This window comes from Catharus ustulatus, chromosome 6, assembly GCF_009819885.2.
Source record: "Catharus ustulatus isolate bCatUst1 chromosome 6, bCatUst1.pri.v2, whole genome shotgun sequence".
In the NCBI taxonomy this organism is placed as follows: domain Eukaryota; kingdom Metazoa; phylum Chordata; class Aves; order Passeriformes; family Turdidae; genus Catharus; species Catharus ustulatus.
In genome coordinates this window covers 16,505,741-16,532,901 of record NC_046226.1, presented here as the reverse complement: position 1 = coordinate 16,532,901, position 27,161 = coordinate 16,505,741, and the positions used below count along the sequence as shown (strand labels likewise).

Here is a 27,161-nt window from a genome sequence, read left to right as displayed (position 1 = left end):
GCTGATTTCTCACTGATAATTACTTTTTGAGGTCTACTTACTATGGCTGGAGACTCTTGGTCATAAAGTGACACCATCTATTAGGAACATGGAGGCCTCTTTATTAATCTCTGCATTCTAGATATAAAGATCCAAAAAACAAAGCCTCTTCTGCATACTTCAGAAAAATGGGCATATATAAAGGGTGAAAAAAATGTTAAACCTATGAATTGATGATGCTAAGTGCTTGAGAAGCAGCCTGGATTTCTAGGGCAGAGAACAACTCTAAAAGCAGAGATGAGTAAAACAGCAGACTGAACGCATATATTCAAACAAGGCTTTGAAAAGAGTAATTACTCCTGTTCTTTCCAGGTGTTCGGGAGCTCTTGGTATGCTTGCTCATGATAGCAGCCAGAATGAGTAAGAGCTGTCTGTGGGGCCAGCCCTTGCTCCTGCCTCAGGGATTGCAACACATTCAGGCAGTCGTGAATTTCATATTCTTATTTTTAGATTTCTGCTAAAAGAAACCCCAGCTTTAGAGCTGAGAAGAAACAAGAAGCAACTCAAAAGCAGCATATATCTGAACTTTCAATAACCTCCAAGATGTAAACTTTTATCTATTAATTCAGTTAGGCCTGATTCCACAGGGTTTTAATCTTTTCCATTCATCCTTAGTTGTGCTCTGGGATCAATCTCTCTCTCAGCAGACAGTACTCATAAAGCTGTTCATGTTCCTCCTGGTTTTACCTAGCTCTTCTTTATATAAAAGTAGCAGTTAGACCTCTACAAGCCCTTTCCTCTGTGAGGAGGTACCCAGAACTCTCTCCATCCTGCTGTTGTTGGTTCAAGTTCTGTCACACTTTGTTCTTTTCACATGGAGATGAGGTAATTTTGTGTACTTTAATGCTCTGAAAATAACTCTGAACTATTCCTGTTATCTTGTCTCCATGTGTAAAAAGGTGAAGGCAACCTGAAACTTTTGTGATCACCTCACAACCTCTAATTTTGCCATGCTTGTCCTTTACTGAGTCACCTCTAAGGAGTGGCACCTTCCAGTGTGATCTGAGGTTTTACACACTTGGTTGTTGCTTTTTAGGCTGGAATTTTGGGGTTTGTTTCAGGTTTTGTTGGTTTGCTTGTGTGTTTTTTTTTGAGATGACCTGCCTTATGAAAGTCTAATGAACAGATTAACTTTGCAATGCACATCACAGAATTAATTAGCCGTCCTTCATTTTCAAGACACAACACATCCAACACTATTGCACTGTGGGTGGATGAAACTGTCAACTTTATTTTTATTCATAGGTAATTTCTGTACTTTATGACTTACCACAGGTTTGTGAGTATACACAATTAATTACAGCATACTGGTGCTAAATGTACAGCATTAGATATTTCCATTTTTCTTTGGGAAACAGAGTTTTCTACTCACAAAGATTTTTACTGTTCAACATTTAACTGTGCTGTCTACATCAAATAGCTCCCAAATGCAACTCATTTCTTTAAACTGTTAAGGAGTTAAAACTTAAAGAACAAGCTTTGGTTTCTTCACTCTTCAACCAATACACAAATTAGTCACTGTAATGGAATTCATTAACTTTTTTTTTTTAAGTTAAGAGTTAGCAAGAGTATTAAAAAAAATCCAGAATTGATGACTCAATGTTTAGATTTAGGATGGATTTAGCAATCACACAAGTGGCTTGTAATGTCCATCCAGAGTTTCCTAAGAGCACTGTGCTTTGAAAAAAAAATTGTCCATCTTGAAAGCTCCAGGTGGTCTGCCAAAACGCCTCCCTCAAAGCAGCAGGCTGTCAGCAGGTGGGGGTGCAGGGGAGAGCACTGGCAAGTGCTGCACTGCTCATGGTCTCCTGCCTCAGCTCCCAGCACAGTTCCAGTACAGTGGCTGACTCTCTCCAGGTTGCATGCACGTAAAATCTGGATTATGATAGCTATGAAAAGTTATCACTTGTATTAAGGGTTACATTCAGGACTGTTGTTTCCATCAATACCCAAGGCACACTCGATTCATGGCCAGGCATATTCTGCAACAGAGAACAATAACGATGAATAACTTTTCAGGTACTCTGCTCTCAAACTATCTCCCAAATTGACTGCAGTGGGCTGCCACCAGGAGTGGGGACAGTAGTTCTTCACCTCCTGAGTTGCATGTACACACTGTCTGAACTACCAGTCCATGAACATATTCCCTACCTTTCTGCTGCCTTCTCTCCCCTTTACCTCCCTTGCATGACTCACAAGCAGGGATCCCAACCTCTACCACAAACTCCTGAGACAGAATTTCAACACCATGCTGCCCTTGGCTCTACTGCACCACCACAGGGGTCGGCCTGGACCACTACTTCCCTGCTTTCCTACCCAACACATGAAGGACATAACACTGTATTCCCTTTCATCACCAGAACCCAGCAGCACTGTGGTGTTTTGAGCCAGCAGCTGAGGGGGTAACACAGAAAACACAGCAGTTCCCAACCTGCCTTCAGTGTAAGCTCATACAGGAGTTACAGGGCAACGCCCTTGCATCAGTCATGCTCTTTTGTTTAATGTTGTGTGGTGCAGTGGGATCCTCTGACTTGCTGTCCCTTCCCCTAAGGCTCAGTATGGAAATTAGAAGGTTATGGGGACATGGATCATTATGAGTGGGAGGGAACTAATAAACATGTTTGTCAAAATAAACATTTCTAACTTTGGAGTGATTTACTGACAAAATGATAACAAAAGCAGAACAAATGAGAAGCTTTTAGGATTAAGCTTTATCTGCCTGTTAGCTTTTTTCTTTCAGCCACAGTTAAAACTACAGGGCATATCTGGGAACCTCATTACCTGTCAATGGGGTATCCTCCTTCACAAAGGTTGACCAAGGCATACAGCTGTCTCAGTGCATACTCATACTGAAATAAACAAACATTGTTAATCATTCAGTGATGAAAAGCAGGTATTGTTTATCCCGACTAAATGGTGAGAATAATTTAGAGCTGCTATAATATCTAAGGTGTTCAACTGATGATCTAGTACTGGCTAAATGGATCTTCTACACACTTTGTTCTTTGAACTTCAGGCAATTCAACTTCTTTGAACTTAGGCAAATTCAGCTGTCCTGCACATTGGCCTCATATGCAAGACCATCTAAGCCATTACATTCTTAAAATCATGCAGAACAAAACCAAAAAAATCCACTAAAGAGGTTATCTTGCCTGACATCAGGACTTTGTTATTCTTATCTAAACACTCTAAACTAAACAACAGGACTTGATCCTCAACTGGGATTCCAGGAAGATCAAACTGTAATAAAGCCCCTGAACTAAAAAGTGATTCTCAAGAATTCAGCAAGACAATGGAAATAGCAGCAAGGCTACTGCAAGGAATTATGCATAATACTATATCATAACACAGAAATCTCAATGCACCAAGATTATTAATTCACAGTGGTGGTGCTTGTGTTTCTGTTTTGTCAGCAAAAATGTTTCAAGCAGAAATACAACACGACTTTTTTAACACTGGGATTTCTGGGGAGGGAACTGATGGAAGCAACAGCTCTAAGTAGTAAAAATGACAGTATTTTGGGGGTTGTTTTCAATACACTTCTTGCTTACCTAAAGGCATAGTAGAAATGGTTTCCTGCTTCCAAAAGCATTACTTACCCTTTCCTCCAAATGACTGCCCTAAGGTAGCTTTTTAATAAAAGCTGATTTTTGCACATGTGCCTATGACTGTGCTAGTTTGTCTGGCCTGTTTATCAGGTTATATCCAATGAGTGACTTACCACAGGTAAGTGCCAGTTGAAGCAATGAGCTTTGAAGTGGTTCACTGCTGACTGGTAACAGTCATAATTGCTGATAGTCAGTCTGTCTGAGAGAATCTGCTTGGTCTTTTCTGTTGATTCTGTTACTACAGTGACTATCTTCTGCATGGATTCTTGGATGAATTCTTTTACCTGCACATAAAACAAAACAAACTTAAAATATGCTTTTTCTAAATCTGATTTAAAGACTTTGACTGAAATTTCTTTCTTTAAACCTCCTTTAACTTTTAGGCTCTTTAAGGAGCCAAATTTTGCCATTTATTTTTAGCATAGTCTCTTGACTTGTCTCTTAACACTCAAATGCAAACTGACAGAAAGTCAAGATTCCTGGAATCCAAAATCACTTACCATCCTTCTACTGTTTATCAAGGAAAGAAAGCACCACCAACACCAACACTGACTTCCATTCTGCAGAGCCATTTGGTTTGGGATGTTTCAGTTCTACTGAGACATGAGTTTCTCTAACAACAAAGATTAAGCCTTCCCCACAAGAATTCCTATGGATGCAGATGAGGAATTTCCCGTCAATAAAAGCTGCCAGACTGACTTTTGCATTTGCTTACCTTTGGCTAGATAATCACTATTGAATGTGGAACAGATCACTGAATTTTAAATGAAGAATAGACCATCAGCTAGAGGTTACCAATCTGAAGAGTAATTTTGTTAACTTTCAGGGATTTTCCTTCTGCCATTGCTTAGGACAGAAATTAATCTGGCCTGATGAGCAATTCTTTTTTCTTTTCTTACCTCCAGGTACGCTTTCATCTCTGCAGCAATCTTCTTAGCCTCAGAAATGTCATTGGTAGCCATCAGCTTTCGTTTCATGATTGCAAAGGGCACATCAGGACTAGGTGTCAGGTCATAGTGTTCCACAGGTGGCAGAGAAATGGGCATAACTTTCTTCCCTGTGCCCTGAAACTGCATCACTTTCATGGAGGAGATGCTCTGAAGGATAAAAAGTAAGCAGATGGAAACTGTCAATCACCCTCAGTAGGTAGTTCTGTCTTTGTCTGCCATGCAGACAAACTCTCTAAACTTGTTTTATTAGAGAAAATAAAGGAGATCACAAGGTTGTAGGTATGTGTGTCTGTGTGCATGCACATGTTGAGTTTTTTAATACAATGAAGTAAAAGCTGCCATAAATCAGGGAATTTTTATTTCCAAAACTCACTGGGGGTAAAAAGGCTACCAGGTTATATAGCTGCACATTTTTTTCTAACAAGTATTTAAATTGTTGCATGATGGGACTATTGCAAATGTTGTATCACCTCTTAGCTCTTCCAATTTGAGGGATCATTGTATTTTTAAAACGTTTCACTAATATTCATAACATGCCTGGAAGTGTCAAATCACAGGCAGGGCTTGGAGGACAACTTGCATCCTGATTCCTTGGATTAAAGCACATGCAAGGCTGATTTCCTTTAGCATCAGGACCACCACCTCTTAAATGCTAAGAGGTCTTCTAAGAGAAATAGCTCATGACTAAAAATGACTCAATCCACCCTGACAGTTTACAGCAGTTTTTTGTTTGGGTTTGTTTGGTTTAAGGCATGAAAGTAGAGGGTATGAAAGGCTTGAAGATATATTTGAGCAGGAAGCCCTCTCAAATACATACTCTGTTTCCATACTGCATCACATGGCTGGTGTTGGTGCGTTTCTTCACCAGCTGGAACTGCTTGTGGAGTGTTTCTTTTCTTAGATCCTCCTGCATGAAGAAGGTTCCATGAGGTCAAAGATAGTTAAACTTGGTTATTCTAAAAATGCAAGGGAAGCTGAAAAGATCTTAGCTGCCAGTGGGTAGAAGGAAGTATAAGGCAAGAGCTTCAAAGGACATAGAAGTAAAAACTGAAAAGAAGATTTGACAGCATATTCTCATATTGCATTTAGTACTCTCACCTCCCAACAAATGGGCAAGAAGGGAATGGACTAGCATACAAATCCCAGATGTTTCATTAACACTATTCTCCATTATACTAATAAATGGGTTAGCCACAGTTCCATATTTAAGCACCCCTGAAGCAAACATACAACTTACTGAATTGCCCAATTTATTTAACACATTTAGAGATGTGGTCGCAGAGTAGCAAACAAAGCTTATGTGAGTTTGGAACTAGAAGTCAGATATTTTCTATCTTATAAATAACAAAAGACAACAATATTTCTGAAAGCTGGTATTGGAAGTAAATGAAGTGGCCCAAACAAATAAAGATTATATATGTTGTTCTGAGTAGTAGATAAATACTTTACTAACCTCATTTGTTGATTTTGGTCTCACATAAAGCCAAATATTTTCACAAATCTTGTAAAAGAGCTATGTTTAAAAATCCTAGTGATCTTTTTCACACATGAAATGAAGAAAATTTACTTAATTAACTTACCATATCTGAATCTTCCATCCAATTCACACTGTACCAATCCCCAAGATAAGTCTGCCTTTCTTCATCATAGTAACATGCATAAGATGACTCTTTGGGATTAGCAGCTGTTGTTGCATAAACTGTAATACAAGTAGTAAGGGGTTTTTTCTCTTTTTTTTTTTTTTTAATCTCCCATCCCCCCACCATGATTTAATACTTAGCTGCACGTGATGTATTTGTCTAAGTACTTTGCCTTTCAACCATTTACTTCTAAATAGCAGGAAGGAAAGAAGCCTGTTAATCATTCTGTTCTGTCACCCTTAGTACTGTTCCAACATCACCTTCTTTTCTGCCAAATGTGGAGTGTTTAAAAAAAAACATGCCTGAAGGAAAAATTTACTATTCAAGAACCGCCTGAGAGCATTGTGCACTAACAACTATCTATACATTCATTTTCTTTATTACAATAATGAGAACTTTTCTCCAAACTTGAAGTGAGTCCCCCAAAAATCATCTTTTCTTCCACATAATATACTTTGTTGGATAATGCTCTACACTGAGACAAAAGTAAACTAAACCTACAACATCTGTCCCAAGCACAGTGTTCCCAGTAAGTCATCTCTAACACAACAGAGTGTTGTGAACACATATTTACAAGTATCAAGACAAAAGCAATTTTGGCTTTTTGCTGAAGTCAATACATAGCATAGCTGTGTAACTAAAGGAAACTCCCTACTTTAAAGTGGAAATGTACCACATGATTTTGTAGAGCTGTTGTGTTGTTTCTACTCAGAATGTACCTACAGCTCAAAAGTAAAAAAAGAAAATTGAATTTTGTCTGTGCAGCTAAATGCTCCTCTTAGCACCCTTCAAAATGCTTCCTGAGTAACAAGTTAAACTTTTTAGCTCATCAGTGAAAGCTGCCAAAGACAACTTTGTACTCTAATACATAAACTGTCAATTTTCTGCCTTTCTAAGTTCTGTAGCACAGCTGGTTGTAAAACCAGAGTCCTCAGACTGGAAATTTCTGACAGTCTGACAATTTGAAAAATACTGAGCATTTGTCTTGGACAATCATCAACATGAAACTTTCCATAAAAAAGAAAATTTGTTTGTAAGAAATCCTGGTGGGTGTCAGGCAGCACATACCCAGGAGGCCATGGACATGCACATGGCTGGTTTTCTCTGCAATCACATCTTCAAAACCACAAGAGCATGCACTTCCCTCCCTAACACTGAAACAGCTATTTCAAAAGGTTGTGATTCCTCACCCTAATCAAGGCTGAGCTTCCAGCTCTGCAGCAGAGAGCCTGGAAACCTTGAAAAATCTGAGTTCCATGTCCTGGGTTATAGTGCAAATGTGCAGCAAAACTGCCTGGCAGTGGTGTCTCTCAACTGCTTTGCTACTCGATGAAACTGAGAGCAGGAACTTCACATCTATTAGCAGTGCTGAGGCTGAGAAAAGTCTGTACAACCAGGGCAACCACCTGGTTCCTGAAAAGAAATACTTTTTCAATTTCTCATTTCCAAAAAACTTTTCAGTCTTTTGTGAGGCTCTATTAAAAGGAACATCCTGTAAATGGAAAGCATTACTTTCTAGTGCTCCCCCGCTACAATTCTACATAAAAATGCCTTGAACCTATTCTTGTCACAGTCAATGCTCGTTTAGGTCTGTGACAAGTTGTGATATTTAAGTCCAGTAAGTTAACAGATTGCTCACCATTGATATTATCAGCTAAATGATTCATCATAGATCCAGACTCACATGCTTCAATGTAGAACACCATCTATAAAATAAAAAAATAAATCAGAGACCTTAAGAAATTCCATGAGGAAATGGAGAAAAGTTGTTTGGTGCTTTTTAGCTGTAGCTGGCTGGCCTGTACTGCTGTTCCTGAAACAAAAGCCATGCAAAATGCTACAAAACAAAAGACAATTTTTCATTTTTAGGAATTAAACTCTGAAAAGGAGAAAGAATAATAATGAAAAGGTGTTATTAATTTCTACAGAATCCACAGGGATTCTGTGGCTATTGTACAAAACACAGATCACACACTCGCAGATCAAACAGTCACTCACCAGGCACAGCAGTGTGTTAGTATTGAATGTAGAATCTCTGGAACTGATGCCAGCTGTGTGTTCCTAAACACAGCCAGCCATAGCAGACATTGCCACAAAGAATTGCTTGAAAAAAGCACTAGTAAAATGTTCAAAATATTCATTTTTCTGCTTAATAGCATACGTGATGAAATAAATTCACAGAATTTTCTGACAAGAGGTACAGTCTTTTAAAATATATAAGTATCTGTAAGAAAATCGTGAGGTATATGCCAACTTCCTGTAATAACAATGAAGTCTGAAGTGAACAAAGCACAGGAAGAAAGAGTCAGGTACAAATTATGGGGGTGCAGCAGTTACGGATGTTTTTCTATTCAGAATATGCAGCATTAGCAAATAGCAGTTGGACTACATATTGACTGCAAAAACAAGTAAACTATTTATGGAAAATTTGGAGCAGATCCTTTTAATTGCAAATTTAACTGCATGTAACAGATTCATCCTACTTTGAGCCAACTCTCAAAATAAAAATATCTCTCTTTCATGCCAGCTGCTCTTTTTCAGAACTTCTGGTATGCTTGTTTACCTTCCGGTATTTCTTGTGATGATACATATACCAAATAGTCTTATTCAAGTCCTTCACATGAAGCTGTAAAATAAGAAGGCTTGTATTAAAACCACTTATGATCAACAGACACACAATTCACCTAAGAATAAATACTAACTGTTGTGAACATGTACACTATTGTCCCAATAAACTTAGCCGGTCCTTTGCCCTTCTGAAGTTAACTTTCTAGTATTTACTGCTCTGGAAAAGATGAGTAATGGGTCCCAGAAGATACATATGGTGCACCAGAAAATCAAGTCACACCTTTGTGAAACAGTCTGCTAGGACCACCGAAGTCCAGTGAACTATGGAACAACATAACTTAAAATTTCAACTGAATGTTACAGATTCTAGCAGGAAAAAATCCAAAATACAGTGATGAGAATAATAATGCTCTTTTTCAGCCTCACCCCTCAACACAGCAGTGCACTAAATATTCTCATGTTCTACATTTATTAGTTATTATTTTAGTATGTCACTAAAACAATGGGTTTTATGCTATGCCCAAAATACTTACATCATCCTCAGGAAAAGCCAGAAGTCCTGGAGCTCCATGGTCAGTGAAATACACAAACACATGATCCTTGGGACCACTGTAATGACAATACCGCAAATGAAGTCTTTTTAACTACTCCAACCTAATCTTCATTACAACAACAATCATCTGATTCTCAGTGACAAGACATGTCAATATCTGAAAATAATACAGCTGAAGCACCTCCTCTTGGAAATATTGTTTTCTCCCAAGTATATTAGTTTGGATCCTTATTAGAGGAGATGAGTGCTGGCAAAAGGAATGAAAACAGAGATATAGGCTAGTCCCTCAAGCATGCAGAATATGGCAATCACTTCATGTTCCAAACTGTAAACTGATTGTGAGACAGGGGCTGCTATGTAGGGTATGGTGGAAACACAGCTGGTTTTTAATGGCTATGTGAAGAATTCACTATACTGTGGGCATTTGTCAAAGTCTGGTAAAAAAAGAAATGCTTTTATAACTAAGTTACACCAAGGTACCAATAACAAAGGGACAAATCATAAAAACCTCTTTGCTAAGACCCTTAGGTATGTGTAAGGACTACTGGGGTCATAATCAGCCACACAGATCACCAAGCAGTGTGAGCCTACAGCCCCATGAGGAACTGATGCATGTGCACATGCACCCACGAGGCCAGACTGGTGTTTGCATCAGTCACTTGAGCACTGAGCACTCACAGCCTTTGACACCCTCACATCTGTGTAGCACAGTTTGCTGTACAGTCTGATTCCACTCTAAATCAAATAGAAAAGTGATAGAAAGGTCTTGCCCTAACAGCCAGATCTGCAAAGGAATTTTCCTTTCAAACTGTATTCAGTGACAATTAAATATAAAAGGTACAAAAAGATGAGAAGAAGTGTCCAGGCCCTCCTCTGCTCCTCTGTACCAGGGTCCAGAAATCTTTACCTGCTTTTGCTCTTTCCTCACAGCAAACAGGTACAACTGCAGCTGCCCAAGGCAACATTGTCCAGCCTTCTGTTTGTCCACTAATCTACTGGTTACGGGGACCACCTTAAAGTCCAGCTGGAAGCCTCCCAGATGGAAAGGATAATTGAGTTCTTGTCCCACCCAGGAGCAAAAGTCAGGCCACTTGAAATTCAAACAGAGCCTAATAAAGAAGGGTTGGGTGTTGCTTTTTGGGTTCCTGCTCTTGATTCTAAATGCAAAGAATTTGACCAAGGTGGAATGTAAACAATTAAGACTTTTATTTGTGGGTTCAAGTTGTCTTCCTGAGTACATTAAGAGACTTTGGCCCTCTGTATAGCTACTCCTTATTTGAATGGGAACATCAAGTTTTCACAGGTGAGATGTGTTCAGACACACATTTTTTAAAAACAAAGATTGCTCCATAGACACCTCTTGACTCATTCCAGATACTAGAAGAGCATAATCTGGTGATTTGTGCAGTAACTTATTAACATTTTGCCTATATGCGTTGCTTAAATCATTTGCAACCTCAGCTTTTAAGGATGAAGTTTAAACAATTTAGAGCAATAACTTATTTGACTACTGTCCTGCTCCTCCTTTTTTATTGTTCTCCTCAGTGCCAGGGTGGGATTCTTCTGTTCTGTTTCATTGCTATGCCTTTAAAATCAACTGTCAGATGAAGACAGACTTCAGTTTTTCTTTAACAAGGTTAGTCCTTCCAAATGGTTGAATTTAAATTCTTAAAGGTTTTACAGTAATTCCTTTACATAGAAAAGTATAATGTAATACAGCTTTTTACCAGTCAGAAATATAGTACAACTTAGTAAGGAGGCATCATACATTCACATCTCAAACTCTATAGAAGCAAGATGAATAACTGACACTAGGTATCCTTCCAAGAAGGCTTATTAGGCCTTGAAATATATTAACTACGTTCTTGAATCACCTAAGTTATATAAGCCATTATAACCTACCATTAATTATAAATCTTACATTCCTCTTAGATAATGTAATTTATTATTCTTAATATATTAGAATATTGCCAAACTTAGAACAATTTGTGTAACTTAGTTTACAAATAATTTAAGCATAATACATACTTCCAAGTTTAATTGCTCATATTACTTTTTCAGTCACAAAGATTTTATTTTTTTGCATCAATTATAAACCATAATTCCATTTCATTGGGAATGGAATTATGGTTTATATTCAGCCTCAATAACTGTACATGTGCTACAGAGACCAAGGCTGGGATTAGACATGCAATTCTTCCAGCTGATGAGCTGGTTAAGTTCTCTCTGTCCCTCTGCCACTCACTGCCAAGTCTGGCCTGAGTTTGACCTAAATCTTCAGCCGATTAACAAAACTATCCATGTACATTAAAACAAGCCGTAGAAAACCCTTTCCAGAGGTCTCCACACTCTCTTAGAACTACCATTCTTGCAAAAGACAATAAATAATAAATACCTTAATACAGTTAATACTACGCTCTAATCAAATATCAGCAGTTGTGATGCGTAGCTTAAGAAAACAGAACCACTGTATTTGTAAAGGACATGGAATTGTCATCAGTAATTTTTCTGGATTCTCAAATTGCCCTAATTTACCCTAATCTTTTGTTGAAATAAATGTCAATTTACAACTACACATGCAATTATTTTCTAAATTCTCCTCTTACCTTTTCAATACTTTTCCTGATCCCACCCCCTTCACTGCTTCACTATCTCCTCTGAGAACCGCAAGAAAATTCTTAGGTGTAACATCCTAAGGATTTAAGAAGATTAAAGTTAGATCTGATCATAAAAACAACAACAAAATCTTCATTTAACAAGATGGCTTCTTGAACTTAGAATCCATGCATGGATGAAAAATTCAGCTGGCCATCCTTTTCAATACCTCTTTATCTAATAACTCACTTGGTTGCTGAATCATAAAACTACTGACTAACTGGATTACTGTACTGATTTCATGAAACAATTAGTTTTACATAGCTGTTTTTCAGACTGAGTTACAACATTTACAATCCAAGACCTTTCCTCCTTTTATTTCGTATGTCAGCATGGAAACAGTGTAAAGGTTCACTTTAATGCCCAATGCTTCACTTCAAAGAATGTATTGTCTATATTCATCTTATGAACATCAAATTCCATGCCAAACCATCCAGGTGAATAAACTTGACACTTTATACTATGTGCATTTTGGATTGTAAGCTACAGGGTGAAAGAATTTATTCAGACACTGGATAATGCTGAACCTTCCCCAGGGAAAGGGGTTTTGTTCCTACCTCCTTTGTATAGTCCTTGGGCACTCCAGCATACACATCTGAGCCATTAGGTCTATTGATGACAATGCCTTTGGTTGGATTTCTGAAAGGTAAATGGAACATAAATAGAAATAATTAGCCACATGTCATGCAATGACCATAGAACAACTAGGAGCCAGTTTGCCTGAGACTATGGGAACTTGCATTGTAAGTCAGTAAGTGATTTCAGAATATAAAGGGCTTTGCACTTCAGTCAGTTACATATGTTTGTCTCAGGTGTCCTTACCCTCAGAGTACATTCACATATCCTACCTCAGATCATGTCAATTGATCTGAAGATGTAGGTGGATGGTCTCTATCACCTCTCTCCTTGCAGTCTTGCCCTTATTCCCCTTAACCCTTTGCTCCCAGTGCTGCTGTGCCTGTAATGTCTGCTGATTTTGGGGGAAGTTGCTTCAGAGTTAGAGGCTGTATAAAGCAATGTAGAAAAGGCTGTAGAATGCAATGATATGCTCTAGACAGTAACCCAGGATGGGATGTGTACTCATCTTCACTGAATGTACATGATGGGAATTAATCTGATAATATCCTCCCAAAAAAGCCCTGGAAGCCATACACAGACATCCCCCCGTTCATGAGTTCAGGTTATTTATCTGCTGCACATTGTTATAAGGGATCTTAACTCTCAGGCATCAGTCCCATAAAAAGGCTCTGAAGTCCTCAGTGCCACAGCTGATGCTGAGCTGTGGACTAAGGCTTAAAAAGCTCATGAACACATTTCAAAGGAGAATTATTGTTCTGATGGCTGATGTGTCTATGCATATCACAGGTGGTTTTAAGGGCTTTTCTTTCAAAACACACTGGTGACTATGGAATGTTTGTAGTAACCATATAGTTTGTAACCAGTACATCTTATCACTTACTCCTCATTATCAGCAATGTCATCATACATCATGACAATGATCTGCTCGTCTGGAATTCCATTTCGGTGTACAATCTGGTACGCATGGCACACATCTGCCTGAAATTAAGCAAGTTTTCATTACTAGTTTTAACAGAAAATTTATCTGAAAAGCAAAATAGCTTTTCAGTCCTAAGAGCAGGCTATTGTCCAAAACAAACTGCATTCCAGTAAAAGAGACTGAGGATTGCTAGAGAGCTGAAATGCACAGGTTAAACCAAAGCTCAATGCCTTTCTCTAATTAGAAGCAGTTGCATTAATAGTAGAGACTGTGATTAATATCTCTCCTTTACCTATTTTGAGCTCTTATTTAAACAGAAACCAGAAGTTACTTCAGACTTGGTATAGATAACAAATTTAGCATGAAGTTCTCAGCAATGTTCTGCATTATGTGAGAAAATCAAAATGAAAACCTTCTGCAATGACAGATAAATCCAAAGTGTACCAAGCAGACAAAAAGAGCTGGATTTCCACCAGTTTCACTTAGTTCTGCACCAAGACTGCACGACTAAGCATTGAAGACTGTCCATTCTTGACTTAAGCAAGGATTGTTTACCAATCTCATCTGTGCAAAGATTTTATTAAATCTTGTTTTACTAAGAGATGAGAATTTTGGTTAAGGAATATTTTGTTTTTAATTATGTATTTCTTACTCTGCAGAGCAATAATTTCAGGGCACAACAGATTTCAGTGGAAAACAGAATTGCAGAATTTCTATTCAGGCTCTTTTCCTGATTTGTACAGGATATGAATAAGCACATTTTCTTTACAGAACCATCTTCCCATAATGCAGAAATAACAATATTCATTAAAGAGATATTACAGTAAATACAAAACTATCAGAATACTAACTTCTTAGTAACCCCAACCGAAATGATTCTCTTCTTTAAAACTTACAGTCCCTGAATAACTTAATGGTACTAACAATCATTCCTAAATTTAAGAACTACAACCCACCACATGCTAGGAAAAGCTGTGCAGGTTTAATGGAAGAGATCTCATCTAACAAATGCACACTCACAATGCAGGTAACAAGCAAGCTTTAAAGCTTACTTGTGCTGAACTAATCTAATTTGGAAACCAAATTGATGTGGTTTAAGTGGACCAATGTCTACTCAGATTACTTAGGAGAACAAGTGATTTTGATTAGTTTAACCAAGAGGACACTGTAAAATACTGTAACTTAATAATCTTTGGTCTTCTAAGTGCAGATGAAACTGAACAGAGAAAATAGTTGTACAAGATTCTGTGAAGGGTGAGGCACATTCAATGCTAATGAACTCTCCAACAATAAAATCTGTTCATGTGATTAACCCTGAATGTTAAACTGTTCTTACTAAAGCAGTGCCATTTCCTACTTCGTATGTCAGCAGCCTATGTTCTCTTCCACCTATCCCATAATCTCCCAGTTAGTTTTCCATTTCCTTATATGTCATTATACCAGCTGCTGCTGCAGTGAGTCAAAACATAAAGGTTAAACAGAACTAGGAAGGTATTGCATAGAATACGAAACAGAAGGGCACAGGTTTGACCAAGAATGTACTTGATTTTCACAAGCAACCCAAACAGAAGAAAACACTAATCAGGGCTTCTCTAATTGATGAGTAGATCATAGATCCTGTCTCACTCTCAAAATATCACACACCTCTGTGGTGCTGACAGAAACCTTTACAGCTGGCAATACACAGAAATGCCTAGGCATGCAGGAATACAATATCACCATATTCAATCAGCAAGTGTCTGTGTTCCTGCAGACATGTGGCTGGCCAGTAGGGACTTCAGAGTCCCTAATGCTGAGTACCCAAAATTAGTTAAACTTTGTAAATGCATATTATCAGCTTTTTTGGTTTCCAGTTCTTCCTTCTGGGTCATTTGCTGTTTGCTCACTATGTTCTGTCTTAGCAAATAGTAGTCATTAAAAATCCCTTACTGTAAAGGAAGACAGATCAATTTAGTCAATTCTCTTCAATCTTAACTTATGCCTGTTTGAGGGTTGTCCCAGCCTTTTAAGGCTTTTGCTAAGGGAGCTGTACCTGCTAGTAGCATAAAGTTATCACCAGCAAAGCTAGAGAAGCAATAACACGTTTTCCTGCTAAAACTCCATTGACTAAAGTAGGATAGTTACGAGCAAACAGATCAAATTAGCTGACGTAATTAGCCACCTTTGATACTGCTCATGACTGGCCCATGTGTACACATAAGAAACCCATAAATCTCCATAAAACCAGAGTAAAAAAGTTTGCAGCTAGAGCAGGGAGGTATATGTGAATCTAGCATACTTCCTGTTGATGTGCAATTGCCTCTCAAATACTGCCATGTGAGCCTGTTTCTTTCAGAAATATTTCTGGTGTAAGTGTACCTGAAAACCACTCTAAAAGAGACAGCTGTTCACTTGCTCCAGATTTCTCATTGCTGCTATTCTTGCTGGTTTCATGTGAAATGCACATTATGAACATTTACTGGATAAGTCGTCACTAAATCATGTTTTTGTGATTGTGATTTGGGGTAGGGCAGCGGCTGCCCCACACAGCACAGGAAAAAGTGCAGCTGTACAGCTCCTGCTGCACAACAGACCTTGTGGGCAGCTCCAAAATGGACACTGTTAAGGGCATGGTTTAGACCTTTCATCCCCTGTTTAGTCCAAACCTTCTGCTACATAAGCAAATTTTAATGGAAGATCTGCTTAAATAATTAACTCTTAGATTTTGAAAGCATGGAGATCAGAGAGTGAATTACCCTGTTTTCCTGGCACCCCTATTTTCCTTTGCCATACAGCTGTTTACACATTTCAATGAAACAGCTTTTAAGTAAACTGCCTGGGGGGATTTTTGGAAAAATCAAGTTGTTTGTGACACAAGCTTGCATAAATAGTTCCTTAAAGGGAAAAGCTTGGACTTGTGTGAAATTGGTTACTTCTTGTCTTATGACTACTAGGTTCATGGTTGAAAGGAACTGTCAGCTTCACCTTAAAGCAGCATGATTCCCACTACAACTGTGCTGAAATGTCACAACCTAAACAAGAATGAACTCTAATATACAAACAAAGTAGAAAAATATGTCTGAAATGTCAGCCATGTCTTACTCCTTTGCTTAAACATCTGTCAGTGAATCTGCCCAAAGCTGTAACTCTGTCAAAAATTTAGGAAAGGTTTCCTGAGAGTTCAGTTTAAATTTTGTGAGCACAGTGAGGAAATGTTAATTGAAGCCATGCAGTCAAGGCATCGTTAGTGTCTGTTACCTACAAGACAGGAGAATTTAAGACTGTCCTGGAATAAGATACTGCTCTGGCTGGTAGTGTCTAGAACCCTGAAAATACAGTCTCTGACCCACAAAGCTCAGTAAGTACAACACTAAAAACAACAACTGAAAACAGATCCATGTATACAAATCCATATTTTTTAAATTTTAATTTTGTCAGACTTTTGCAGTCTGGCATTTCTCTTGAGGATACACTCCATCTATAGTAAGACTCTCATTTCACACCAAGCTTTCCCCACAGACTATGTGGTTTTGAGTATCCAGGAAGCAAAGGTCTGTCTTTTTCTGATCTGGTATGAAGCCAGCTTTAGATTTGAGGTAGTTGGTATGTTCATACCACACACAGAAGAGGCAGACTATTTCTTCTAATGAGTACTAGTTTGTTGAGTCATTCTCTAAATCTGTCAAAAGTATTTAGTACTGTATTTGCCTCTGTATGCCACTAAGTTTTCCAGAGGTGTTTTATCCAGCTCTGTGCAGTAGAGAGCTGAGCCACATTCCCTAGGAACAGGGGGAGAACTCTTGAAACAGCCAGTCTGGTAATAGAAAAGCTGCTACAGAGAAATAAGAGTAACTGCTGAGGAACAGAGAGCAGAACAGTGATAGCCCTTCCACAGGCCAAGCAACTCTAATCAAAACCACTACAATAAGGATAAGAACACCAAAGAACTGAGAAGCCACAAGCATAAAACAATATAATGCAATGACAGTAAGCCTATCACACTGGGCTCTATACTACAAAAAACACTTAGAATTTATTTTAGGAACTTGATGAGATAAATGTGTAAGACAAGTTTAGATCATCCTGATTAGGAGAAGTCACAGTTCATCACAGTGGAAGCAAATGCCTGGAAGGTGTGAATCTTGCTCATATTAAGTGAAAATGGTGGGTTTTTTCCCTTATCTTCTCTATTCTTGGTTTGTATTGACAGTAGATCCTGATCACTGAGAGCTAAATAACCAGTCTTAGGCAGAGTTTCAGATTCCTTGAGGTTACAGGTACAAACTCAGTGTTTACTGGGTCTGCAAAGTCTTTACAAACTTATTATTCCTGGGGTCTGTACAGCATTTCATGTATGAAATGAGCCATTTTTGAATATGTAATCTACTTCTTCTGCTTTTGTGGTTACTCAGTCAGATGAGCACATTACCACCAGATAATTACTGTGGCAGAAAATACAGTATGTTTTGACTGTGTTGAAGCAGGCAATATGCAAAACAACTGGAGCTCACAAAATAAAAATGTAATACAAACATGCAACATCACGTATTAACTGTACCCTGGACAGCTGAACTGAGCAACTGAAACCCAGAGATGTGTCTGCTGAGTTCTCAAATTACAAAGCGACATTATGAGTGCTTAGTTGCATGTAAGGAACACCAACGAGTCTGGTAATAAAAGAAAAGCCACATTGAACAACTACTTACTGGAACACATCTACAAATCCACTTGTACACAGGCTAGGTCAGAGAAGTTATGGGGAAGAAGGGTGATGACAGGAGTGAAGTGAATTAGAGTACAATGTATTTTCCTCTGCAGTTTCTCCCTTGAAAACCAAAAATTTACACAAACATGCAATCCTGGAGCACTGCTTTGATTTCTTATAGTACTGAGAGGTATGATTCTACTGAACAATACCACATGTTTATATGTGTGCTCACTGTGTGTTCTAGGGCAAATAATTACTTAAAATATTTTTAATATTTTGAATATTTTTGCTTCCACCTCTAGAAGGTAGGGAACACTAACACTCAAATATATGGTGGTCAGTCTGCACAATGTTTTCAAGAATCTGTTAGACCTCCTCAGATTTCTGTAGCATCTTTCCTCCTCTGAATAACTCTCCTAGAAGTCTACCATTCTGCTTGTTATTACCATTCTACTGGCAAGAAACTTTTCCAACTTTTTGATACCCGAGGCATCCTTGCCTTCATGGCACACACAAGAGGATTTCCCATGACTAACTGCTGGGTCTGTCTCACCACATACCACTCCTACCATGCATGCTCACCCCCACCAGGCCCTTAAGTTTAGCCACAAAAGGCCACTAGGCAGGACAGCACAAGCTGGTGATGTGCTGCATCTTGTGAGAATTGAGCTTTTTCATAGCAAGATGCACAGTATCTTGTTCAAGACAGGCAAGTAAGAACCCACCTTCATTCTGAAGGATCCTTCATACACACTCTTTTACAATGATGCTTTTGTAACTTTAATAGCATAATTATTGATGTTCTAATTTTCTTATTTCCAAATGTTAATACCTGAAGAAGTGGTAGTTTAAAATAGAGACTTCTAGTATTTAAATTCAGAACAATCCAACATGGTAGATATTTCACACTGTTAGTTGACATTATCTTCAAAATTAAGGTATTTAAAGAAATCCTGTTCTCATTTTTCTAACACTGAAAAGGAATTACTTAATAACTACTCCAAAGCATGACCACACTCAAAAGTTAATAGGTTTCTGTGAAACGGGCACATTCCAAAGATCACTCACTGTTGGACACAAATATGCAAGTATGGTTCTTGTGTTCTTCATAACCTTATTTTACCTGGCAGATACACTTGCCATTGAAGGCTCACTGACAAAGAGATTGAAAACTGTGCCCAGGGAGCTGAGAAAAGGAATTCTCATGAGCCACAGCTTCTGAACTGTAGTTTTATTTAAAGAATGAATGTTGTGGTATTAACTCCTCCTAGAATGGAAGGGAGCCAGCTAGACTGGTTATACAGCAATAGCAACAAAAAGAGCACAGTCAGTAATTAAACCTAGACACCCCAAAACAGGAGCAACCAAGTACAGCAGTAGTATTTTCATCAGGTTCCCAATTTCAACTTTAAAACTCTTCTTTAAGATTTCATTTGAAATAGGAATATTTCATATTAAGGCTGTAATATTATGATTATCAAGTGATATCTACAGAGTAAGGAGATGGCAAAATCCCTAAAACCTGTTTGTCAAAGTCTTGAGCTAGCACTTGACAGTAACAGGTTGTTCTTCAGATGCAACAAGATTGTCAGTCTGATTCATTTAGTTTTAAGCTCATCACTGTGCTGGAAGTTACACAGTGATTGTGAGCTGTGAAGGAAGAGAAACATACACGCAAAACCCAGGGTGCCCAATACACAGAAAGCTCATTTGTTCCTCAAAAGGAGGAAGGCTCTCTGTATTTTACAGGTAGTTGCATTAAAAATAATAAATATTTTAGGAGTTCCAGCATTCAGCAAATCAGCCAGTATATTTCATACAACTCAGTTTAAAAAATACTGATTTTGTACACTAGCATTTAGCCAACAATACTGTAATAATATATATAAATAATATAGAAATATATAATAAATATATATAGAAATATATAAATGTACACATAAATCAGAATTAAACTGATCCTGTTCTCCAGGAAAGCCAAGTTGCAAGTTTAGCACAAAGACAGCATTTGCATAGATTAAGCTGTTTAAGGGATTTTTCCCCTGGCGAATTGCTGGAAAATGCTGCAGAAGTTTCCTGACTGCTGACTACAAATCTTGAACTCAGTCAGAGTTAAGTCACTTGGATTTAATCCTGTCCATAGTGACACCCACACTCATTCCACAATTTCACAACACACTGGTTTTCCCAGCAGTGTTACACTCAAGAGATCCAGTTCCCCTTCCTCCCTTTCTGCCACTCACTTTGTTCCCTGCACTCTGGTGCACTGTATCTTTGCTGTGCCAACACAATCCTGAGGCCATGCTGTTGAACACAATCAGCAAACTGGTTCAAATTAAGAGGAACCCCCTCACATGTCCTCCACTCCTCAAAACATATAGTGCATTGGCAGCCTTCAGAGATTTTTTTTAACTAGAAAAAAAGGAAGCTGTTCATAGCATAATGAAAAGAAGGGAAAAATGGATAGAAACATGAGTGTGTCTCAAATTGAGGTTTACACAGTTGCAGGTTGGGGTTAGATCCACTAGCCTAGTTAGTAATAGAGTATTTACCCTAAAAAGTACAGGTCTCCCAGGACGTAGAACTGTGATTAAAGGAAGAATAATGACAGCTTTTTTAAGAGGTCAGAGGCAGGAAAAAGTTGTATGGAAAAAAAAGATATTAAAAAATCACATAGTAAAAATGAGCAGTGGAAGGGAATACCTGAGGTGATAACAAGAAATAAGAGCAGGTTCTGAGTGAATCTTGCAGCTGCTTGCTTTGAAAACTTCACACACACCTGGGAGTCCAGAAATAGAAGCACTTGCTCAAATGACAGAAGGTCTAAAGCAGTGCAGATGATAGGCAGCTATCACCTTCCTGCAAGTCTGGGAGCTGGCATTTTCTGGAGCATGGACAGCATCAGCATGTGGAACTAGTGGTCCTTACCTGGTGGCGATAGTTGTACCAGCCATTTGAACCTGCAACAATCACCACCCAGTGCTTGCCTCCATCTTCAGGGTCTTCCATGGGGAATGTGCTGATGCCCAGAGCACAGCACAGCAGCACAACTGCTTTCAGTATCATCTCTCTTCTTTATTTATCCCACAAATAGGAGAAAATTTTCCTAATGAAGAATTTTAAGAGAAGGAGAGAATGTCAGTCAATGAACAAATGCAAAACAAACATCAGCAGTATCACAACTAGAAGCTTGTCTTGCTTGTGGGGTTTTGTGTTTCTTTTACAGACCATTTAACCCACAGTACAATTTCTGGTCGTATCTTCCTTTAGCATGAAGCTGCTACTTGTTACAATAGTTTTTTTGTCAGCTTTCAAATCTGACTGAAAGCATTCTGAATAGGACAACCAAGTTGTTCAGCTCCCTTTGGTTGCTCTGTTCTGTAATAGCTGGCAATGAATAAGTCTCAAATACAAAGCAAGCCTCACTATTAATTACTTCACAGATAAAACTCTGTTTCAGATTAAAACTCTTCTCTTGGTCTCTGCTTATGTGATTCCCTGGTTTTCACTCACTTGAAATTAGCCCATTATTACTGAATCAAATCCCAGGTGATGTAGGGTACTAAAGACATGGAGAAGTGCTGGAGAGTTGGAAGGTCAGTGTCACAAAAGCTCTCTGTGCCCACAATACCAAAGAGGGTGGAAAGAGGCTGTGCCACTGTTCTGCACAAGATACAGCCCTAACTGCTGGGGCTGGGGGAAGTGTGGGCTGTGAGAGCCTCACGCTATTTGTGCAATGTGTTACTCCACTGGAGAGCAAATGTGAACCAGTACCACATGAAAGAGCAGCATTTTTGCCTCTTTTCCTCAATGGTTAAGTGTTTGCACGAAGTGTACAGTGAGAAAATTGCATCTATGCATCTGAGCCTGTGAATGTCAAATTTAGAAAAGCAGAGCACAGGGGAGGTTTGAGCAGAAATGGCTCTTTCTACTTTCTTGAGGGGACTACCAGTAGGGTCCTTGCTAGAGCACCTTGATTGTCTGATATAGCATTTACTCTATAAGCAAACTATCTGGCCATATTTAATCTCAGGTTTAAGGTCTGCTTTTTGAATTGGGGTTGAGGGGGCAGGAAGGTTTCATTTACTGGTCACAGTCTCAGGTCTGCTGCATCCAATGTGAAACTCTTAAAGCAAACTGATGAATTTGCATGAAATTATGAATTGCATGTTCCTGGCACACGCATAAAGATTACACAGTTCCTCATGGACTGAGAGATGAGATTTTACACCTGCCTATTCACAAAAACGAGATTGGTCCTAGGGATGGAAGAGGTGCTGCCATAAAAGGCAGAGTAACCTACTTTAACAAGGCTTTCTCTGAAATAAAAGCTGGAAACCCCCAAGCGATACAACACAGTCACAAGGCCAAATGTCAAAACCAGCACTAAACCAAGTAAATGGTATCTAACTCAGACTCGGTACCCCAGTCAAAACCACCCATCTGCAGCCACTCAAAAGAGAAGCAGATAGAGCTAAGACTACTAGCATGGGTTCACTGGTCACTAAGATTTAGTCTTGAAGGCAGTAGTATGAGAAATACATATATGCATATATTATACTATATATACATACCTAAAAGTTGGAGGTTTTTTATCCTTTTTAGTGGAGATAGCACAAAGTAGAGGAAGTCATGGCAATCAAGACAGAACCAAACACTAACTGTTATGAAACTGCTTCTTCCAAAAACTTATCTTTCAGGAAGAAGCCACTCCTATCACTGTCTGTAGCACTTGAAGCAAGAATTGCTCCAAGTTACACAATAACTTAACATTTTAGGGTTTGTTGAATCATTAGCTTCTTCAGCACTCAAGCAGATATGAAGGAATAAGCAGATTTTTTTATTAGATGATTATACTCTCCCATGTTGAGCTGGAATTGTAAGATTTTGTCACTGTTGCCAAAGAATGTGGTTTTGTATGACAACTCTGCCTGATCTATCTTGTCACTTCTTCAGACGATAGGACAAATAACATTTTGTGCTGAAGATGCACTGTGTATACAGCATCCATAAAACCTGCCTGTTCTGTTGTCTACAGCCTGGCTAAGATTCAGACCAACCTGTTTACAACTTTTGTAAAGTGCCACAATACATCACAGGCCAATAAGCCCATTCATTTCCAATATTCAATTTCAGTTGTATCTAACTCCTGAAATATTAGGCAAGAAAAGAAAAAAAATCAGTATTGTTTAGACAATCTGCTTATAAATCTTAACTGAGTTTTACTTACTGGAATATTGAGCTGAATTTTCTGCACACAGATCCCTCAGAGCTCAGCGTCTGTCTCATAACATTTCACCAACTATAACATTAATTATATTTACATTTTTAAAAAGGAGAAAATTAATGGTTTAAATAATTGCTGGAGATCCTTCCACATAATGCTTGGCTCTTTGAGAGACCATTCACTAGAATCCAGGGCATATAAATACAAATTGTATTGGTGCTAGCTGTTCACTGGGCCATAAAACACGATGGCTAATTTCAAGGGAGGTCCTGGCACACAGACATCCATCACACAGCAGCAGTCACTGCCACTATCAGTTACTGAAATACCAGACAGCTGGAAACAGTGTGAGGGGATTGTCTTTCCTGGCAAGTTCACACTCCTGACTACACTAACAAGGACCTGCAGGTCTCAGAACCCCAGCCAGTGCCTGTGCCACACGCCAGCACTGCACTCTGCCTGCAAACAGCCCCACCACAGAAAATCTGGGGCAGATCAGGAACACAGACTTAAGCTACCAGCCCCTCAGGCAGTCCCTCCATGAGGGATTCAAGAGTCTTCCAGGTAGTACAAGGGTATCTAGGTTCTCACATTTCTCTCCTCTGCTGAGACAAAAGTTGTGACTGATGCAGAACACCCAGGAAAAAAAATAAACACCAAGAAACACTGCACTGTACTAGGAAATAATATATTATTTTGTCATGGATTATTTAGAATAGAAAAGAACCTCCTCTCTGGCACAAATTAATGACATGTAATCTCTCTTATCTGTCTTTTCCTATACTATAATTAAATTAACACCAGAAAGAAGGGAGGAAATAAAACAAACCAAGACATACTACAATGAACTAATAAACCATAACTAATAAATGCTCAGCTCCCTGAAGTTCTCTAAGCAGTACTTAAAGGTTTAAACACATGTGCAGTCAGAATGGGTCTTCATTGTTTGTTTCTAACTACTGTTCAATTAAACCAAACCCAACAAAGCACAAACAAACACACTCATGAACACACATACTTCTACTTGTTTTAAAGAAGGCATCTGAGTGCAAGTGGGCATTTTCAAAGACTGCATTTGGGATGGTGTTGTATGAGTTCTTGACCTACAGTTGAGAAGAGAAAGTTTCCTATCACATGCTTTGTCTTCAAGTCATATTAAGAGAAAGCAGCTCAGCTGACCAGCTTACCACAGGTATAGAAAAAGCCCTTCTCTGAAGATATGTCACATGCAATCAATCCTAAATCACATGCAGAGGAATACTATGTGGAAAAACTAAAAATTTGCTACAAGATCTTAGAGCTTTGGTTGAACAAGAAAATGTAGGATTTGATCAGCTCTGCCTAGTCTTCCTGACAAACTTTGCCTTGAGACCTTCCAGGACAAAGGCCCATCTCAGATGCAGTGGGTTCAGCATCAGACCACCACGTACACATGCAGGTAAGGCTGATGTGCAGTTTGCACAATCTGTGGAAGAAGCACATCCAGAACTGGGTGGTTCTTGCCAGAACAATTCACTCTTAAAATCAGTCTGTCCTGACAGAGGTACTTTGACCCCTTCCCACTAGACAGCTAGCACACATCTCTGACTTGATAAGAGAGGGATGCTTAAGAAAGCCCACATCTGGAAATGGCTGCTGCTAGAATAAATTTTCTGGCCAACTGCCTAATCCCTGAGGTCACAACTTTCCTGCTGGGAAACAGTCCTTTAAGATCAATACTCTTAGAACAGGATAGCACTCTAAAGAAAAGGCTTTGAGTTTATCAAAGTATTTTCCACTAGCTTTTAAAGCAATATTGACACTTCAGTAGCTTGCACTCCAAATACCTTAAGCACTCCAAGAGCTATATAAACAGAAACCGTATCTCTGTTTTACTTGCATGAGAAGTACACTAACAGTAACCTTGCTGAAAAATAACAGCCTTAAGCTGATCAGATGACCAATAAAGCTTTTCTGTGAAGTCTTTCTTAACAGCTCACTTCTTATAACTACTAGCCTTTCAGATTCCTGAATCAGATACAGTTCCTTTCTCCACAGTGCTTGCATATTTCCTGCCACTGTAATACTTAGATGCTGATTTCCACAAAATATGTGAGAAACTTCCTCACAGGAAACTGATGTCCACAGTGCTGTCAGCAATGTTCCACCTGCATGCTGTGCTGGCTGCTACACTAAAGCGCCTAAACCTGTGATTAGGCCCCTGCACAAATAATCTGATTTTCTTTCTGTACTTGTGTCATAGAAAGAAAAAAAATCCTCATCACTATAAATTCTGACAAGGTACATTTTGAAGGACATTATGGTTCCTGTTGCAAAACATTTCCTTACAAAGTCAGCTAGTAACCATTCTATGAACTAGCTTAGTATGATTAGGACTTGTAGTAAAATATTTCTGTTTAGCTACTGAAGATATGTAAGCCACTTTTACTGTAAAAACCCATAAATTTTGTAGTTAACTCAGAGTGATTCTTGATGTTAAACAAATGTACTTAGAAGTAATTATAAATAAAGTTAATTCCCCTCTTTGCAGGTCTACTTTTCTCAGCAGCAGAGATAGTACAATTTACCCGAGGGTAAAAAAACCCCCAAAATCATTCCCAGAATGGAATACACCAGGGAATAAGCTAATACACCTGGTTTAGGGGATTTTTTTCCCCCTACACATTTCAAAAAAACCCAGATTCAAATCTCACCAATCTTAAGGCTTCAATAAAACTGCTTCTGCTATTCACCTTCTTATCTGTTTGCAGATGTACAAAGCCTCTGCCATCACATTCTGATAGTAAGAAAAAACAGATACTGCAACACTGCATGAGTAAGTTCGTTATATTGCTTGAATTGGCATGGGGAGTATAAGGGTAAAAGATTAAGTCAGAAAGGGATAAGAATGTCTGCTCAGCAAACTTGGAAATGTTGGGAGCACAGAGAGAATGACATTCTGGAGAAGTTATTGCACAGAAATTCCAGTATGAGATTACACAAGAGTCCTGCACTTCACATGTCTTTTACTATGGTTTATCTCAGCATTTCAGATCTTGGCTACAACATTTATATTATCCCCCAAACACAGACACCCAACACAGTGTTCTTCCATCCTAACCGCGAACTAGCAGCGCTACTGCCTCCAAGCAGAACCTCATGTCACAGCAAGGCTGTTTACCAACTATAAATAACCAGCCACAGCGCAGCACCTTTCAGGCATCACCAGCTCTCTGCAGAAATCCTGTGAATAGTTACTCCATGTTCGTCTCCCGTTAAAAATGTATTACTAGTGATTAAATCTAAGCTGCTGCCACTGCTCCCTCCCGCACCCCCCGATGTCCCTGCTCTCCTCTGCCAGCCCTCGGCAATGCCCTCAGAAGGAGCCGCTCTGACTCCCGTCTCTCTTCCAGCACGAAGGGATCAAACACAGCTCCCGGGCCAGGTGTGCCGCCCCAGAGCCAGCCGGGGGCTCGGCAGCGCTCGGAGCCCGGGAACGAGAGCGGCACCCTCGGCCGCTCCGCTGGGAGGCGGCGGGGCCGCTCCCCCGCCTCTGCGGCCGGGCAGCGGAGCAGGCCGTCCCCTGCTCACAGCTCCGTTCGCTCAGGCGTACCCCGCGTCCTTCCCCCGCCAGAGCCCCCGCACAGCGCAGCCCCGCCGCCCTCACCACGCCGCGCAGAGCAGTCGCCGCCGCGGCCGCTGTGATTGCGGAGAGCGCCGTGCGGAGCCAGGAGACCGCGGCGCGCGGGGGGCGGGC

General features: G+C 39.3%; 1 protein-coding gene across 1 annotated transcript; it reads right to left on the bottom strand.

Moving 5' to 3' along the window:
* Positions 1–1,250: 1,250 nt before the first annotated feature.
* LGMN (legumain) lies at positions 1,251–27,161 on the bottom strand. The gene is made up of 14 exons (XM_033063258.2): positions 27,072–27,161; positions 21,127–21,304; positions 13,473–13,570; positions 12,571–12,652; positions 11,965–12,050; positions 9,339–9,414; positions 8,801–8,863; positions 7,877–7,943; positions 6,178–6,296; positions 5,415–5,504; positions 4,547–4,744; positions 3,761–3,931; positions 2,821–2,888; positions 1,251–2,021 (listed from the first exon to the last, which is right to left on the bottom strand). The coding sequence occupies exons 2-14, from the start codon at positions 21,262–21,264 to the stop codon at positions 1,982–1,984; spliced, it is 1,296 nt and encodes a 431-aa protein (XP_032919149.1). The 5' UTR covers positions 21,265–21,304; positions 27,072–27,161; the 3' UTR covers positions 1,251–1,981.